Source organism: Watersipora subatra, chromosome 3 (assembly GCF_963576615.1).
Source record: "Watersipora subatra chromosome 3, tzWatSuba1.1, whole genome shotgun sequence".
In the NCBI taxonomy this organism is placed as follows: Eukaryota; Metazoa; Bryozoa; class Gymnolaemata; order Cheilostomatida; family Watersiporidae; genus Watersipora; species Watersipora subatra.
The window spans coordinates 686,757-702,973 of NC_088710.1; the positions used below are offsets into that span (position 1 = coordinate 686,757).

The 16,217-nt window shown below is 36.5% G+C and overlaps 1 protein-coding gene across 1 annotated transcript; it reads left to right on the plus strand.

Annotated features, from left to right (window-relative positions):
• The first annotated feature begins 1,253 nt into the window (after positions 1-1,253).
• LOC137392306 (cytosolic beta-glucosidase-like) lies at positions 1,254-14,302 on the plus strand. The gene is made up of 8 exons (XM_068078977.1): positions 1,254-1,410; positions 2,557-2,687; positions 3,908-4,165; positions 5,263-5,449; positions 8,011-8,244; positions 12,161-12,290; positions 12,631-12,815; positions 13,677-14,302. The coding sequence occupies exons 1-8, from the start codon at positions 1,254-1,256 to the stop codon at positions 13,871-13,873; spliced, it is 1,479 nt and encodes a 492-aa protein (XP_067935078.1). The 3' UTR covers positions 13,874-14,302.
• The last annotated feature ends 1,915 nt before the right edge of the window (positions 14,303-16,217 follow it).

Below are 16,217 nucleotides of genomic sequence, written 5' to 3' on the forward strand. Positions count from 1 at the left end.
GCAATAAAATCTCTAGTGAAGTAGTTGATATTTGATATACAAACAGTCTATAAACGAGCTAATGCGTGTAGCTAAATTAGCAAGCCGGGTTATCATTATTTTAATATCTTGTCATAGGTTAATTTTTGTAAGAACTGATAGAGAATTGATTTTGTTTATTTGGTAGAATTGAATGAAATCGAGTCAAGGAAGTTAGGATAGCTAAAGAACTGAGAATAGAATTGTGAATTGAATCGATTCTTATACGACATATGATGCCAAAGAATTGGGAATTGAATTGTAAATTTTTTGTTGAGAATTGAATTGAACCGAGTCATTTTTTAAGGTAGCATTTCTGGTTACCACAGGAATACACACGCCCAATCACAAACATCATTTTCAATGCAGCGAATACAGTCGAATACAATACCAATTGTCAGCACACAAATAGACATAGAGAGTCACTGCTGTCTATTACATGCATGTACCTTTGCCATTATTACTGCTCACATATCAATTGTTAGCGTGAGTAGATACACCAGTTATCTACCGCAGGTACATTGTAGGCTATTAGTTGCTTTAGCATCGGAGAAAAGCAGTGGGCGCAGAATGCAAATGCCTCTCTGTTCAGATTTAGCTCCCCTCCAAACTGAAAAAGCGGTGAGACAACTCGTACTAGTTGTATGAGTGTAGGCGCACACAAACGTTAGACTGGCGCACACAGCATGTGCTAGCTGCTAGTTAGACTGGCGCACACAGCATGTGCTAGCTGCCAGAGACCTACTCTGACACACCAAAATATGTAAAAGTTTGTTCTGTAAACTTGATACAGCTACAGGGGCTGGTACAAGGTCAAATGTCTGCCTGTATTTTCCCTAAACCCTAAAGCATTTCTTGCCTAGTAGTATAAAAGCTAACTGAATATATAGGCTATTTTTAGATTCTCGTAGGCCATAGCCGAGCTCATTCGTTGATGACCGATCCACCTTATCTTGACACTTGTTAAATAAACATCTAATTTGTCCTCTTCGACACAGATTTAAGGGGTGGATAGTATCATGCAGCAAACAACAGAGAGATTGTAGAGGTGTAGACACCACAAGGTAAAAAGGCTACTATGCTATACTCTATGTACACAGGTAGTGCCTTTTATACCTGGAATTGAGAGCTTCTATCTATGTACTGTAATACTTACCCCTTTATACTTTTTCTGGCTACGGCCTACAAAATGGTGAACTTTAGCAACACAAACAGTATTCTACCATTGCTTAGCTATGCCTTCAGCTCGCCTACCTTTGCTACTAGCATTATTACTACCATTTGCCTCAACCTGTTTCCCCAAACAACGGAGATTCCAGAAATTTCCAGAGAACTTCCTGTGGGGCACGGCAACAGCGTCTTACCAAGTTGAGGGCGCTTGGAATGCAGATGGTAAATATATATTTTGAGACACGAGTGATATAGTCTACAGACTACTAGAGGGCTTGTAGCTGTAACACTAGTTACTTGTACTTACAAGTGATGGCGTAGGCCTATTCCAGTCCTGACTGAACGTTCATATTAGCTAGGTTGTAGCTTATTAGTGCCATTTACTAATAGGAACCAATAGCTTAGAACATGCGCTACTATTGCTGGACATATACTAACACTTTCAAAGATGGTAACACATTGAGCATGTGTTACTATCTTTGGACTTGTGTTACAATCTCTAGGCGTTCGCTACTATCTTTGGAGATGTGCTACTATCTTTGGATATGGGCTACAATCTTTGGATATGGGCTACAATCTTTGAATATGGGCTACTATCTTTGGATATGTGCTACAATCTTTGGATATGGGCTACTATCTTTGGATATGGGCTACAATCTTTGGATATGGGCTACTATCTTTGGATATGGGCTACTATCTTTGGACATGTGTTACTATCTTTGGACTTATGATACAATCTCTAGGCATTCGCTACTATCTTTGGAGATGTGTGATTATTTTTTCTGAGCTCTATCCTCAGTTGATCCAAATGGAGGCACGTAAAATTGAATGCAATTCCGGGGAGAACAGGGTATACACTAAACCAGCTGCCATTATTATAGCTAACATACACCAAAATAAGTTTTTCTTGATCTTTTCCTTGCAAGTTTTTGCTAAATCACTTCAACTTGTTCATTGAAAGGCTAACAAAAAGGAAACAAAGAAAATTTAGTCGAGAAACATTTGGGAATACTGGATCTATATTGCGATATTTGAGCTATTTTGGTGCAAGGTTAGATAACTACTGCATCTACTTTAAATCTAATGTTAGTATTAATAAATATCGTAGTGATATAAACAAAACACTCTTTTGCTATTCTTATACATAACCACCGTTAGAGGTTATGAACGGACAACTCCATCTTATATTTTCCTTTAGCTTTTTTCGAGATCCTTTATATATTACTTAAACTTATTTCTCTTCCAGAATACTTTGGCCTTGACATTTCAATTAGCTTAAAACTCCTTTAACAAGTTGGTTTGAGTTTTTGCATCCAATAGAAATGCTGAGATGCCAAAATATGAAGTTTTGATTTGGGAAACTTGCAGGCAAAGGAGTGAACGTTTGGGACACATTTACCCATGAAGGTGGGCATGTTGTTAATAATGAGACAGGGGACGTAGCTTGTGACAGTTACCACAAATACAAGGAAGATGTACAACTCATGAAGTCTATTGGGGTGAGTGAACAAGCGAAGGTGCAACCTCAGGCAAACACGCCTCCAGAAAATATGATCGAATTCACTGGCAAACCTGCAACTGTCGATGCTGCAGTTGACATTAGTGTTGGCTGCCAGCCTATTCACGTCTGCTCCGTATCCTGATTGCAGCAATTTGTAAGAGAAATAAAAATGCTAGATTATTATAACTTGTGATCTGATTATATTCATTAGATTAAATTGCATATCATATGATACGCTACACACAAGTTATTGCATATCATATGATACGCTACACACAAGTTATTGCAGATCATATGATACGCTACACACAAGTTATTCCGTATTTTAACTAGTTGGACATATGCCACTTACAATTGTGCACATATCAACATAAATATAACAGTTACTATAATTAAATACTAAATTAAATACTATGTCAGAAATGCTTGATCTTTGGAGCTGCCACTTTGTTATGATTGGTTCGCTTAATACTAATGAGAATGTTTTGTTGTGAAACAGAAAATACAATGAGAGTAGTTCTGCTTATGAATAGTAGGAATTCAATCACTCTAGATTAATTCAAAGCTAACTAAAATAAAAATAATTTTAAAATTAAAATTATTAAAAACAAAAAACAATATACAATCCATAGGAAAAGAAATTGATTTCTATAAAATGTCAAGGACAAGAAATTACACTTGTCCAATGTCTCGACTCTACTCTGCATAACACTGTTGCGAGGATGAAGCAAGTACTAGAATTTCAAAAACTTATTTTTTTCCAGGATACTTTGGCCTTGATATATCAATTCTTGCAGAAATCCTTGACATTATTATTCCTCAAATCAAAATTCTTGTTCTGTTCTTAGCGCCACTACTATTGGTGCATATTTTAATTCCTTGCAAAGTTCCTTGAGAAAGCGTTTGGGAAAGAGATTAATTATTATTCTGAAGGACTCCTTTTGAAATTTTAATAAAATAATAAAAATTTAAATTAAATAATTTTAATTTTAAAAATGTGTCAAAAACCTGTTTTAAAAATGAAATAAATGTGTATATGAAAATATTTTGTGAAAGACTGGAGTAGGTAAATAATCCAGTTTAAAAATCATTCGATAGAAAAGACCAATGACCTTCAATGACCTTCATAGCTTCATAAGGACGTTTTCAGATCTTTTCTCATTCTGCTAAAATATCAATGCTATTAGGTTTTCAAAGCATAATTGTCCTGTTTTTTAGCTGTCTCACTACAGATTCTCCATTTCCTGGTCTAGAATTCTTCCAGATGGCACTGCAGCTTCCTACAATGAGAAAGGGATGCAGTACTACAGAGACTTGGTAGATGAGCTTACAGGAAATAACATCATACCATTGGCAACTCTCTATCATTGGGACCTACCTCAGCCCCTTCAAGATGCTGGGGGCTGGCTAAATGAATCAATCATTTCTTACTTTGAAGATTACGCAAGGATATGCTTTCAGGAGCTTGGCTCTAAGGTATCAGGGTATAACAAGGGCAAGAATATGTTTTCAGAAGCTTGGCTTTAAGGTATCAGGGTATAACAAGGGCAAGAATATGCTTTCAGGAGCTTAACTCTAAGGTATCAGGGTATAACAAGGGCAAGAATATGCTTTCAGGAGCTTGGCTCTAAGGTATCAGGGTATAACAAGGGCAAGGATATGTTTTCAGGAGCTTGGCTCTAAGGTATCAGGATATAACAAGGGCAAGAATATGTTTTCAGAAGCTTGGCTTTAAGGTATCAGGGTATAACAAGGGCAAGAATATGCTTTCAGGAGCTTGGCTCTAAGGTATCAGGGTATAACAAGGGCAAGGATATGTTTTCAGGAGCTTGGCTCTAAGGTATCAGGATATAACGAGGGCAAGAATATGTTTTCAGAAGCTTGGCTTTAAGGTATCAGGGTATAACAAGGGCAAGAATATGCTTTCAGGAGCTTAACTCTAAGGTATCAGGGTATAACAAGGGCAAGCATATGTTTTCAGGAGCTTGGCTCTAAGGTATCAGGGTATAACAAGGGCAAGAATATACTTTCAGTAGCTTAACTCTACGGTATCAGGGTATAACAAGGGCAAGAATATGCTTTCAGGAGCTTAACTCTAGGGTATCAGGGTATAACAAGGGCAAGTATATGCTTTCAGGAGCTTAGCTCTAAGGTATCAAGGTATAACAACGGCAAGTCTATGCTTCCAGAAGCTTAGCTCTAAGGTATCAGGATATAACAAGGGCAGTATATGCTTTCAGAAGCTTGGCTCTAGGGTATCAGGATATAACAAGGGCAAGTATATGCTTCCAGAAGCTTGGCTCTAGGGTATCAGGGTATAACAAGGGCAAGAATATGCTTTCAGGAGCTTAACTCTAAGGTATCAGGGTATTTGTCACGAGCCCTCTTATAGTGTCTTTATTTTTCCTATTTCAAAGTAAATCTCAAACAAATATGCTATACAGGACGAAGGTTCTGTGATACTAGAATTAGTGCCTTCAAAGGCAATCTACTTTTTATAAACACAAAATAACATATAAGCCCAATCTAACAAACTGATGAGCTGTTTGTATAGCCTGAGTTGGTGTTTGCAGGTAAAGCTTTGGCTAACACACAATGAGCCATTTGAAACTTGCTGGTCTGCGTACGGGCTGGGAGAGGATGCGCCCGGCTATTCAGACCATCCCGGGACATATCCTTACCAGTGTGCCCACAACCTTATCAAGTCTCATGCCACTGTTTGGCACCTTTATAATATCAGATATCGACCATCTCACCATGGTATGCCAATAGACTTGAATTTTGCATGAAAGAACCTGTTACAATATTAAAAAAACCATGTTAAAATATTGATAAATGCTAATCTGACATAAATTATGCAACTGTTGCACGCGTGTTAATAGGAGGCGTGTAAATTCCACATCATATCTTACAAAAACAAGACATGTCGAAATGTTACATATACGCTAAAAGAACCCTCTCATTTTGGCTAACCTAAAAATACAAAATTTGCTTTTTTGTTGGGCCTCCGCTTAACCCTTTTGCAGGCATAGCGAAATTATTGTAGTTTTGCGATACAGACAATAGGGAGCAGAACGACAATTATGTCATGACACGAACGTCTTTTATAAATTGATTTCTTGTTGGCTTATTGCCGTGTTTGTTTAATGTTTTTTACCAATAGTAAATTAAAATAGATTGGTCTCTGTTAGCAACAAAAAAATAAGGCGTTTTGAGAAGAAAAAAAGGATGAAAAGTTACGAAACGAACGAAAATCCGAAATAAAAATGTCTTTAAATAAAATGTAGCTTGTTTCAGCTTGTGCTTCTGCTTTCTGAATGTCTTCCCAGAGTGCAACAACTTTATTTTACTGTCATGGCGTCTTCTAAGGGCTATAGACAAAGGCAAGGCTATAGAGGAACAAAAATAAGCACATGGTGTCAAGACTATGGTGTAGGCCTCTGCCAAGGCAAATGCTTCCAAAAGTACCATAGCTAGAGAAACGGTTATATGAAGAATTGATTTGAAACATGTTTATATGTATTTACCTGTATCATAAAAATATAATACACGTATACAATATCATAAATAAGAGTGTATCAATTATTTTTTTAAATCAATTTGTGAAAAATTAATTTGCCCGCGGGTCTCAAATAGCCCAACAATAACTCGCCTGCGAAATGGTTAATAGGCACGCAGTAACTAACAAGCTGGTAGTAGTAGTAGATTAACACTCAGAAGAAGACAAATCCAAACACAGTTTCGGCTTGCCCTGGTTGCTAAAACCTTTGAAGATCTTGCTGTACTTATGTCATTTGAAATAGTTCAGTAAAATACAGAGTTTCTGAAATTGCCTACTCTCAAAACAGTATTTGATTATGTGAAGTGCCATGATGTACTGAAAAGACCAGCTACTCTACAGGATGAAAATATTTGATGGATTTAATAATTCGCGATTTCGCGAACAGTCTATTCCACGAATTATTAAATTCCGTGAATCATTAATTCTATTTTTAACACAAAGGAGAATAACTACTGCCTCAAATTAAAAACTAGCCGCTAGGCAGAAGTAGTAAACATAGCTGAGTTCCAAATGTTTTTAAAACCATAGCCAGGCTTTGAGTTAACCCCATTGCCAATGCATCACACTTCTTTACAAAATGATTCAAGGTTGCCACAAGTTATTCGGCACGGCGTCGTCATCACAAAAATCTCTTTTAACATTCTTTACATTAAAATCGACTCAATCAACATCTAAAACCGAAGTTGAGGACGATAATGATTCCGATCTGGACATTATAGTATGTATTTGATTTGCAGTGCAGATACGTTTTTCCATAATTAACTATGTTAGTTCATTCTCTTGTTTAAAACTGATTGCTTTCATTCAATACATCAGCTATTGATACTTAGCATGATCGACTCGGAAGTTGTCAGCTAAATAGAAACCTAAACACATAGTGTAGTGAAGGGTTAACTCTATCGCTAGCTGCAATAGAGCTAAACCTTAATAGAGAGTGATTGTGTTCATTCGCGAATAAATTAGTCCGCGAATATGCATAAAAAAGGCAATTTGCGCGAAACTTAACTCCGCGAATATTTTCATCCTGTAGGGTATATTAGTTACAGCTTCTAGTGACATTCCAATGATAGATGTACAAAAAGTCGTGTTCTAACTGGATGCAGAGTAAGTTGCATTGAGTCGGGTGTAGATATCACGAATGCAGCTTGTTTGGATTTACTGAATAAGGAGATAGTGTCTATCTCTCTGAATTTGGTTCTCCAAACCTTTCCAGCAGCATTTAATTTTGGCAGCCAATTTATATAAGTCGACAGGACTAAGAATAAAATTAACATAAAAAGTGGATAAAAATTAAAGTCCATTTTTGCCCACAAATTATTTTCTTTGTTATCAATGACAATGTAGTGAAGTTTACATCATTTCCTTGGTCTCACATTATATTCGGTGGCACGAATGAAGCCCATTCACTCTACTAATAATGCTCAATACATTAAGATCAGTATGACAAGATTATATTACATAAAATATTGAAAGTCGTGCTCAACACTTGGCCTTGTATTGCCAATGATTGCAGGTGAGTATAAAACATTACCTGGCTATACTGATAGCCTATTGGTATTTCCCACTATCGTGTAATCAAATGTCCGTCTTTATACGCGGAATAAAAACAGTTTTTTAGCTTGCATAAAGAGGATGTTGAACCCCTTACCAGCGTAAATTTTTAAAAATGATTATTTTGTTGGCCATATTTTGATGTGGGTGCTATAATCTAGTCGCTAAGATAAGACAACTTTTTATAACATACGCCTTTGCTTTACAGGAAAGGTTGGCATCACTTTAAACGTTGAATGGAAAGAGCCAAAATACGCTAATCAGACGGCAGCTGCCGATAGAAGCTTAGACTTTATGTTAGGATGGTTTGCAAACCCCATCTATGTTAATGGAAACTACCCACAATCAATGATCGACCAAGTAGCCATGAAGAGTGCTGCCCAAGGATTTAAAGAGTCCAGACTTCCGACTTTCACTTCAGATGAGATGAACTACATCCGAGGTCAGCATCAAATCCTACCCACACATTGACATACTCTTTGCATGATTGTATAATAAGTTGTGATGATACTAAATTATATGCCTATTAGATTTAACTGCACTGACTAATCTATAAATATAAATCTCAAAGTCCGTGACTCGGTCCAGCAATTAAAAATCTAAAAGCTATTAAAATCTAATAATAAAAGACCCACTTTGTGCTGGATTTGATCTCGAAGCATTCTGTTCCCCACAATAACCTAACCAATTAAGCTACACGAGATGCAATGGATTCATTAAGTGATATGAGTTGTTATCTGGGTTAAAATACGCATAGCACTCTGCGTTACGCAACGCCACTAAAGCTTGCTCTCATGGCTCTTATTAGTAAGTTTAGAAATATGGATAGCAGCTTACTCAAATTAGTTTTTGGCAATGTGCCAGGCTAATGGCAAGTGGCAGGTAACTATATTATCTGTCACTGTTTATAAGCTGTTTTTAATACCCGTGCAATGCAGGGCATTCGGCTAGTTCTTCTATAAAGCAGATTTACTAGTTCAGTGTTACAAAAAGTGTGTGAGGTTCTTAAGGATGTTGTGAGAATAGACTGTCCTTCTAGATGAGGTGTTCGGAATAGCGTTTAATTTATGGTAGCAGAAGTCTTTTACGCCCCTTTGGTTATTATACATACTGATAAATAAGATGAAAAGCAGATGACATGGAGTACAAACTACAGCTTGTACAAACTACGGCTGGGCGAGTTGCTGAAGCCATGAGGAGAGCCTAAACCATATGGCTAGACTCCCTATTGGTTCCTGTCTAAATTTTGAACACTAGCCTACATATAAAGTCCAACATGTATAGCTCCCCCCACAGATAATTATTGCTAGGTCTCTTTTTATGCAACGATAAATCGCTTTAAATAACTCCAATCTAATGCTCTTAACTTAACAGCTTTGGCTCCATTTTTTAGAATAAAGCCGTTTGTAGATATGGTAAGGTGTGTTTGGCTCTAAGATTTTCAGCTCAATGGCTATCAAAACTGCAATTATCATTTCAACAAATTACTCAATTCCTAGCAATTGAGGTGAACATTTGCTTTTAACATTTCTTTGGATTACTCTGCTCAGCAAAACCTTTTCTTAACAACTTCCCTGAAGGTTTGCAAAACTGCATTTTACAAGACATCCGCTTAGTAATAGCCTGGTAAAAGCTGGGAAACTTATGAACAAATTTAAAATGGAGGAGATTGAAGCAGGACAAAAACTGTCAGCAATATCAAAAAGCGAAAGTCTCTTAGAAAGTACAATTAAGTGAATTAAATGGAAAGAAGGAATAAGGGCGCTGTGTGACCCTGCTGTGACCCTGCTGTGACCTGCTGTTCATTCAATGCCGACTATGGTTCAGATGATGTATTGTTGATTCTGAAAGAGAAGATGGTGATGAGACTGAGATTGTTAAACGTGATTCACTTGCAGAGGTCCTTTAGATGTCCTCAGATGTTTTATAGATATTACAGAGTGCGAGGACTATAATAACTGTTTAAAGTCTGTATCTACACTCAGTGACTCTCTCTTTCTCAGCAAAATGACTTGTCACAGATAAGTAAGACTTGTTACACTTGATAAGTATTTTAGATGCAACCACTGATCAGATGTAAAGAATGTTTTATTACATTGGTCATAATTTCCAACAAATAATTTATGCTTCTGTATTCCTTTCTAGTTTGTGTATATACATGTATCTACCAGTAACCAGTAACATGCACTTGTATCAGAGCTCGAATAACTTGAGTGGTTCGATAGCTCGAACACTTTTGCTTGATCCCTTCAAGTTTGAATTATCCATGCTTGACTGTAAAAACCGTAAAACCTCTAATTGAACACTACGGCGCTCTATTTTACGGCCCTTTTTTATAGTGGCGTTCAAATAGAGGCTGGCGGTGTATTTTTCAAATGGTTCGTTCAAATTTTGGGAAGATAAATTTAGCCCTGTTACGACTGTAGCGAATATCGCCTATATTTTGTCCTCTTTTTCCTGTAGAATGATGTTAAACCTTTTAGAAGCAATAAATTTGCGAACTTATCTCCAACTTGTCAAAGATCTCAAGATTAATAAATATGCATTGAGAAACCCAAAAATATCTCTACAAGTTTACACCTATTGCTTGCGATTAACCTACGATGATATTATAGCCTGTGTCCTGCTTTGCAATTTATTTGAGCTTTCAATTTTTATTTCATTCTAAACTTGAGCACATATTTTATATCTATATTTAACAATGTTGTATAAAAGCTCATTGCACTCATTGATATGTTTGCTAAAGTTTGCAGCCAAAACTAGCTTTTTATGTGCAATAGAAGTGGAGTTATGAGCGTCGATCCATTGTAAGCTTTGTTAAGATAGCCGCAAGGATGCTATTAAATAACACGCTATAAATTTTCTTATTTATAAGTTATATAATAATAATGATCTATCAAATGATACAAATATATATTCATAAACAAGTGATATAGACAAAACATACTTATATTACACGCAGAAACAAAAATTAACATTTTCAAAACAAACATAATACAATGTTTGTTTTCAAAACAAACGTTTTGAAAACAAACATATATTTGTTTTCAAAACAAATATATGTTTGTTTTCAAAACAAATATATGTTTGTTTTGAAAACAAAGATATATTTGTTTTCAAAACAAATATATTACAACACATATATTTTGTATTATTTTGTAATACACAGAATACAACAAAATATATGTTGTATTTTGTATATATACAAAATACAACATATATTTGTTGTTTGTATATATGTAACAAACATATACGCAAACAACAAATATATTTTTGTTTTCTACAAAAATATTTCTTCATATTTGTGTTAAACGCGTTGCATTTAACACAAATGCAACGCGTAAGCGTAAAAGCTTTGCTAGCTAAACGTAACCTTTGGTCTAAAATGTAAACCATCCCAAATGTAAAGCGTTTTTCTATACATACAATGTACTTCGAAGTATCAAGACCATGAGAAACAAGGAACTACTATTAGCTTGAGACAGTTATTAATTGTTTCTATGGTGTGGCTTTCAAAGTTTTAACGAAAAACAAGCTAAAAGCTTAGGAATGCGACAACCAGAGAATAGACTGTTATTGATGTAAACAATTGATTTATTAATACAATTTTGTAGACACTTTTCTACTGATCATTTGATATTATGGGCTCATAAAAATCAAAGATTGTCAAAGTAGTATTCAGATGGAGATGGCGTTCAAAAAGAGGGTAGCGCTCTATTTTTCAACCCTTTTCTCATAGCGGCGGTCAAGTAGAGGTGGCGTTCAAATGGGGGTGGCATTCAATTAGAGGGTTTATGGTATATATAGTAAAAAATTTATGTACATTATTTTTGAAAGTCTGTGAAAGTATCCTAGCTTGTTCTGATCTGTTACACTTATATTTCACAAAGATTGTCGTCGTTGCATATGTCCAGCTACAGCTATTAAATTCTTGGAGTATAGAATCCATCTCACAGAAGATTTGATCTCAGGACCTCCCGTTCACCAGTCCGACTGCCTTACCAATTCAACCACGCGAGCTTGATAAATTCATTAGGCGATGTATGTCACTATATGGGAGCAAATATGCTACCGCTTTCGGTCACGACGACGCAAAGTGATGGCTTAACATCACAGACAGGGGTAGCTCTTATTAGTAAGCTCACTCAAATTATCCATTGCCAATGTGCCAGGCCAATAGCAAATGGCAGGCAACTCTCATTACCTTTCATTGTTTATAAGCTGATTTCAAATACCGGGGCAACGCCAGGCAGCACAGCAGTGTAGGTATACAATGAGTATGCTGAATAGGGGGAACTGTCTGTAACCACTTTATTAGATTTTAGCATGTCCCTTTAACATGCTAAAATCCTGTACAGGTACTTCCGATTTCTTTGGAGTCAATCACTACACAACCAGGCTGGTTGAGCACCATCAAAACAGCCCAGAGTTGGTGAGCTTTGTTGCCGATCAAGACACTTTGGAGACATTTGACCCGACATGGCCAAGGTAACATCTTTCTGGTGAAACTGGTGATAGTACACTCTAGTCTCTTTATAGAGGAGCTACAGATGCGCCTCATACCGTAGATGAGAGAACCAGATTATTGAAAGCTAGGGCTAAGTGTGAGTCTAAGTATTTTTATAAAAAAATAATTTTATCATGGATGTATTAGGGATTTTTATAAATAAAAATCCTGAATACAAATAAAAAATGGTAAAACGAGTTTTATAAAGAAAGATGATAGCAAGCTATGAGCAGATGTTCCTCCCTATTTGTTGGCTAAACGATAAGAGTGCTTTCTGTTTAGTGAGTTGGTGTACCACAACTCTTTGCTTTTTTCTACCAGGGCTGCATCTCTTTGGCTTTACGAAGTACCATGGGGAATGCGAAAGGTGCTCAACTATATCCGTGTCACATATGGCAACCCGGACATACTGGTGACAGAGAATGGAGTCTCGGATCACTCAGGGAGTTTAAACGATCAGTTTAGAATCCAGTATCACAGCAGTTACATTGCCAACATGCATCAAGGTGAGTGAATATACCTTAGTAGGATCAGATACAATTGTATATCATAGAACCAATCAGTATTATGGTGCAAACATACGGCTGCACAAGTTTGAAACTAAATCTTTAATTGGTTAATCTTCCGGAACGCTCTCCCAGAAAAACAAGGCGATAAACTGTAAGATAAGAATTGTGTTACAAGAGAACTAAATTCCAAATGCTTATAAACACTCAAGTATTGATTGTAGAGTAAGTGACAGGGAGATGCTGACATGTAAGCCATGTTTCTGTTGCTTCTTTCCATTCTCAGTCTTAAGTCAACCAATTACCTGATAGATGCTCCTCTATGACTACCGCTATGATGTTCCACCTAAATATAATTTAATTATATTACTATAATTTCTTCTATCAGATCATTTAATAATCTATCTAGTAATGTATTTTGGCATTTTGTTCAGTCAGCGTAATTTTTACATTTTGTCTTTAGTTCAAATTTTAAACTCGAAGGTGGAAATAATGTTAACCCGGAATGAACTGCCCTGTTCTCTTATTGGAATGCTGTTAGTCATTTAAAAATGAAAGTCATGTAAGCACAACAGTCCTATCAGTACGAGTTGATATGACTAGATATCAATGCGGACTGTTAAGTTGCTGCCAATTTAGAGTTATTAGTGCTGTGCAGTTAATGAAGTGATAATACAACATCCTACAGTCAACAAGTAGTGATGATGCAGCTGTGAGTGAGATTATACACAGATAGGTTGGCACAGAGATGAAAGGAGCTGACAATCCCTGAACGCTAAGTATTCACGGTATAATCTAACGTAGGTGTAGATTTCACTCTGGAGAAGTAATCTATTGAAAATGAGTGTGTTCCATTTGTAGCAATACAAGATGGCTGCAAGGTTATCGGGTACACGGCCTGGTCCCTGCTTGACAACTTTGAGTGGGCATTAGGTTACTCGGAGAAGTTTGGTATCCATCAAGTCAATTTTATGGACCCGGCGAGGCCGAGGAAGGCTAAGATGTCTGCTGGCTGGTTTCGTGAGCTAATAAAGAACAATGGACAAGCTGAGAGTTAAATACAGCCGGAGAAGCACTCATTTTCACTTTAGAATGTCCCTTAAATGTATCGGACTCACAAAAATTTCTTAGCAGTAATGATACAGCTAACATCAGATCCTAACTTGATATTTTTGGGAGCTTTAAACTTTATAGTAAATAAATAGAGAGCGCCGACTGGCTGTGAGTATTTGCTCATATATAGCAGCCTACACCCTCATGTAGTATTAATATTAAACAAACTAATGTCTAGTTGCAGTTCTAGGCAAGACCAAAGGAAACATTAACGACAAGTATATCTGGGATGACTACACTAACCGATATTTTGCCAGGATGGTTTTGGCACACGCTGCTAATGACATTGTCACTAGAATCTATACATCGGCATATTCACTAGCGCTTCGGTGACTAATTTTGTTAGACGTTTGATGACTTAATAGAAATGATAATCGTGTTGGTGTGCTAATTATTCTCAAGTACAAAAATAAAAATATAGAGTTAGAAAATAACATCAAACACAACACCATTGACCTATATACAGGTATTGCGGGTAGTACTGAACATTAGACATCTTGATGAAATAACATGACTATGACATGACTAACCATTCACGATTGTAAAGAAGAGTGTTTTAATTAAATTTCAATTGTTCAGATCTTGTGTTGCAACACTAATAATAGTACAAATTGATAAGAGAAAACTCGTTACTTATCAGCAGGGAAACTGAACAGATTCCTTGTATAGTAGTTTTACAGATGTCAATTCTGGAGGAATCTAATCTAATTTTCTATATCTTTCAAAGTTTGTCGTCGTATGTGTATTTGTAGGATTGATTGTTCGGCTTTAAATCTTAAAATAAAGGTTCCGTACTGAAAAAGATTCGATCTCGGACCTTGCCGTTCACCAGTATGACACCCTACCCCCACTAGACTACAGAAATCAAATTGCTAGCTAGGCAACAAGTCATTATATGAAAGCAAATACCTAACTGCTTTGCGTACAACGCGGGTCATAGCATAACGTCATGAGAAGCTGTTCGCTCACATTATTAAATGTACTGGCTAGTAGCGCGCAGACCAATAGCAAAACTCTCACTACTTCTCATTGTTTATAAGACAAAACACTTTTCTCATGATATGTAGTTTGAAAGTTAAAATGGCGAATGTTGTTATATGTTAAATACAAATCAATTTTCTGTCCAAAGACTTTTCTATTACCCGGGCAACGCCGGGTAGCACAGCTAGTATAATATATATAAATCTCAGTGCTTTGTTTGTTTTCTTGACGGTCTGTTTTGTTTGCATTCCAGTGCCCATTTATAGCCATTAAAATCTAGCAATAAAAAATATGTCATACACTGGATTTGAACTCGGAACCTCCATATCAAAAGGTGGCTAGCTTAACCATTAAACTATGTGTCCAACTGAGCACTTGATTAATATTAGTCAAAATATTCATTACATCGGTTAAAATACTCGCGCTTAAAGCGCTTGGGGTCACTAACTAGCACTGTTGATCACTACACGTAACGGAATGATTATTAAGACGTCTGCAAACATGGCTATTGTTTTAGTAACTAGCTTACGAGGTAAGTTACTCAGATTCAGCGGGTAATAATTTTATTACTCCAGAGTATTTGGTTGGTCGCCCCCCCTGAGTATTTGGTTGGTCGCCCCCCCCCCCTGAGTATTTGGTTGGTCTGACTACTCATGATGTTCTCTCACAGTGCATGGGACTGGTAAGCGTACTAGTATTATATAACATGACTAGCTGTGCTACCCTGCGTTGCACGGGTAATAGGAACAGCAGAAACATATAACAGCATCTGCCTTTCTAACTTTCAAACTACTGTAAATATCATGAGAAAAGTGTTTTGGCTTATAAACAAGAAAAGTAGTAAGAGTTGCTCGCTATTAGCCTGCGTGCTATTAGCCAGTATGTAAATAATGTGAGCGAACAGCTTCTCGTGACGTTATGCGATGACCGGGTCATACGCAAAGCCGCTAGGTATTTGTTCTCATATAATGACTTATATTGATTAGCTAGCAATTCGATTTCTGTAGTCTAGTGGGCAGGGCGTCCGACTAGTGAACAGCGGAGTCCGAAATCGAATCTTTTTCGATATGGAATCTTTATTCCAAGATTTTACGATCTATAGCCGGAATGCATACCAACATATCCACAAACACACTTTGAGAAATATATATATAGATACATATTACTCTTTATTATTCCAGCTCTACAAGCATGAAAAGATGGAACATTTATGTACAATTCAATACAATCAAGTGTAACGCTGAAATGAGTTAGCAAATAATAAACATCCAAATAGTTACACATGTAAATGCAAAAATGTCAAAAAAT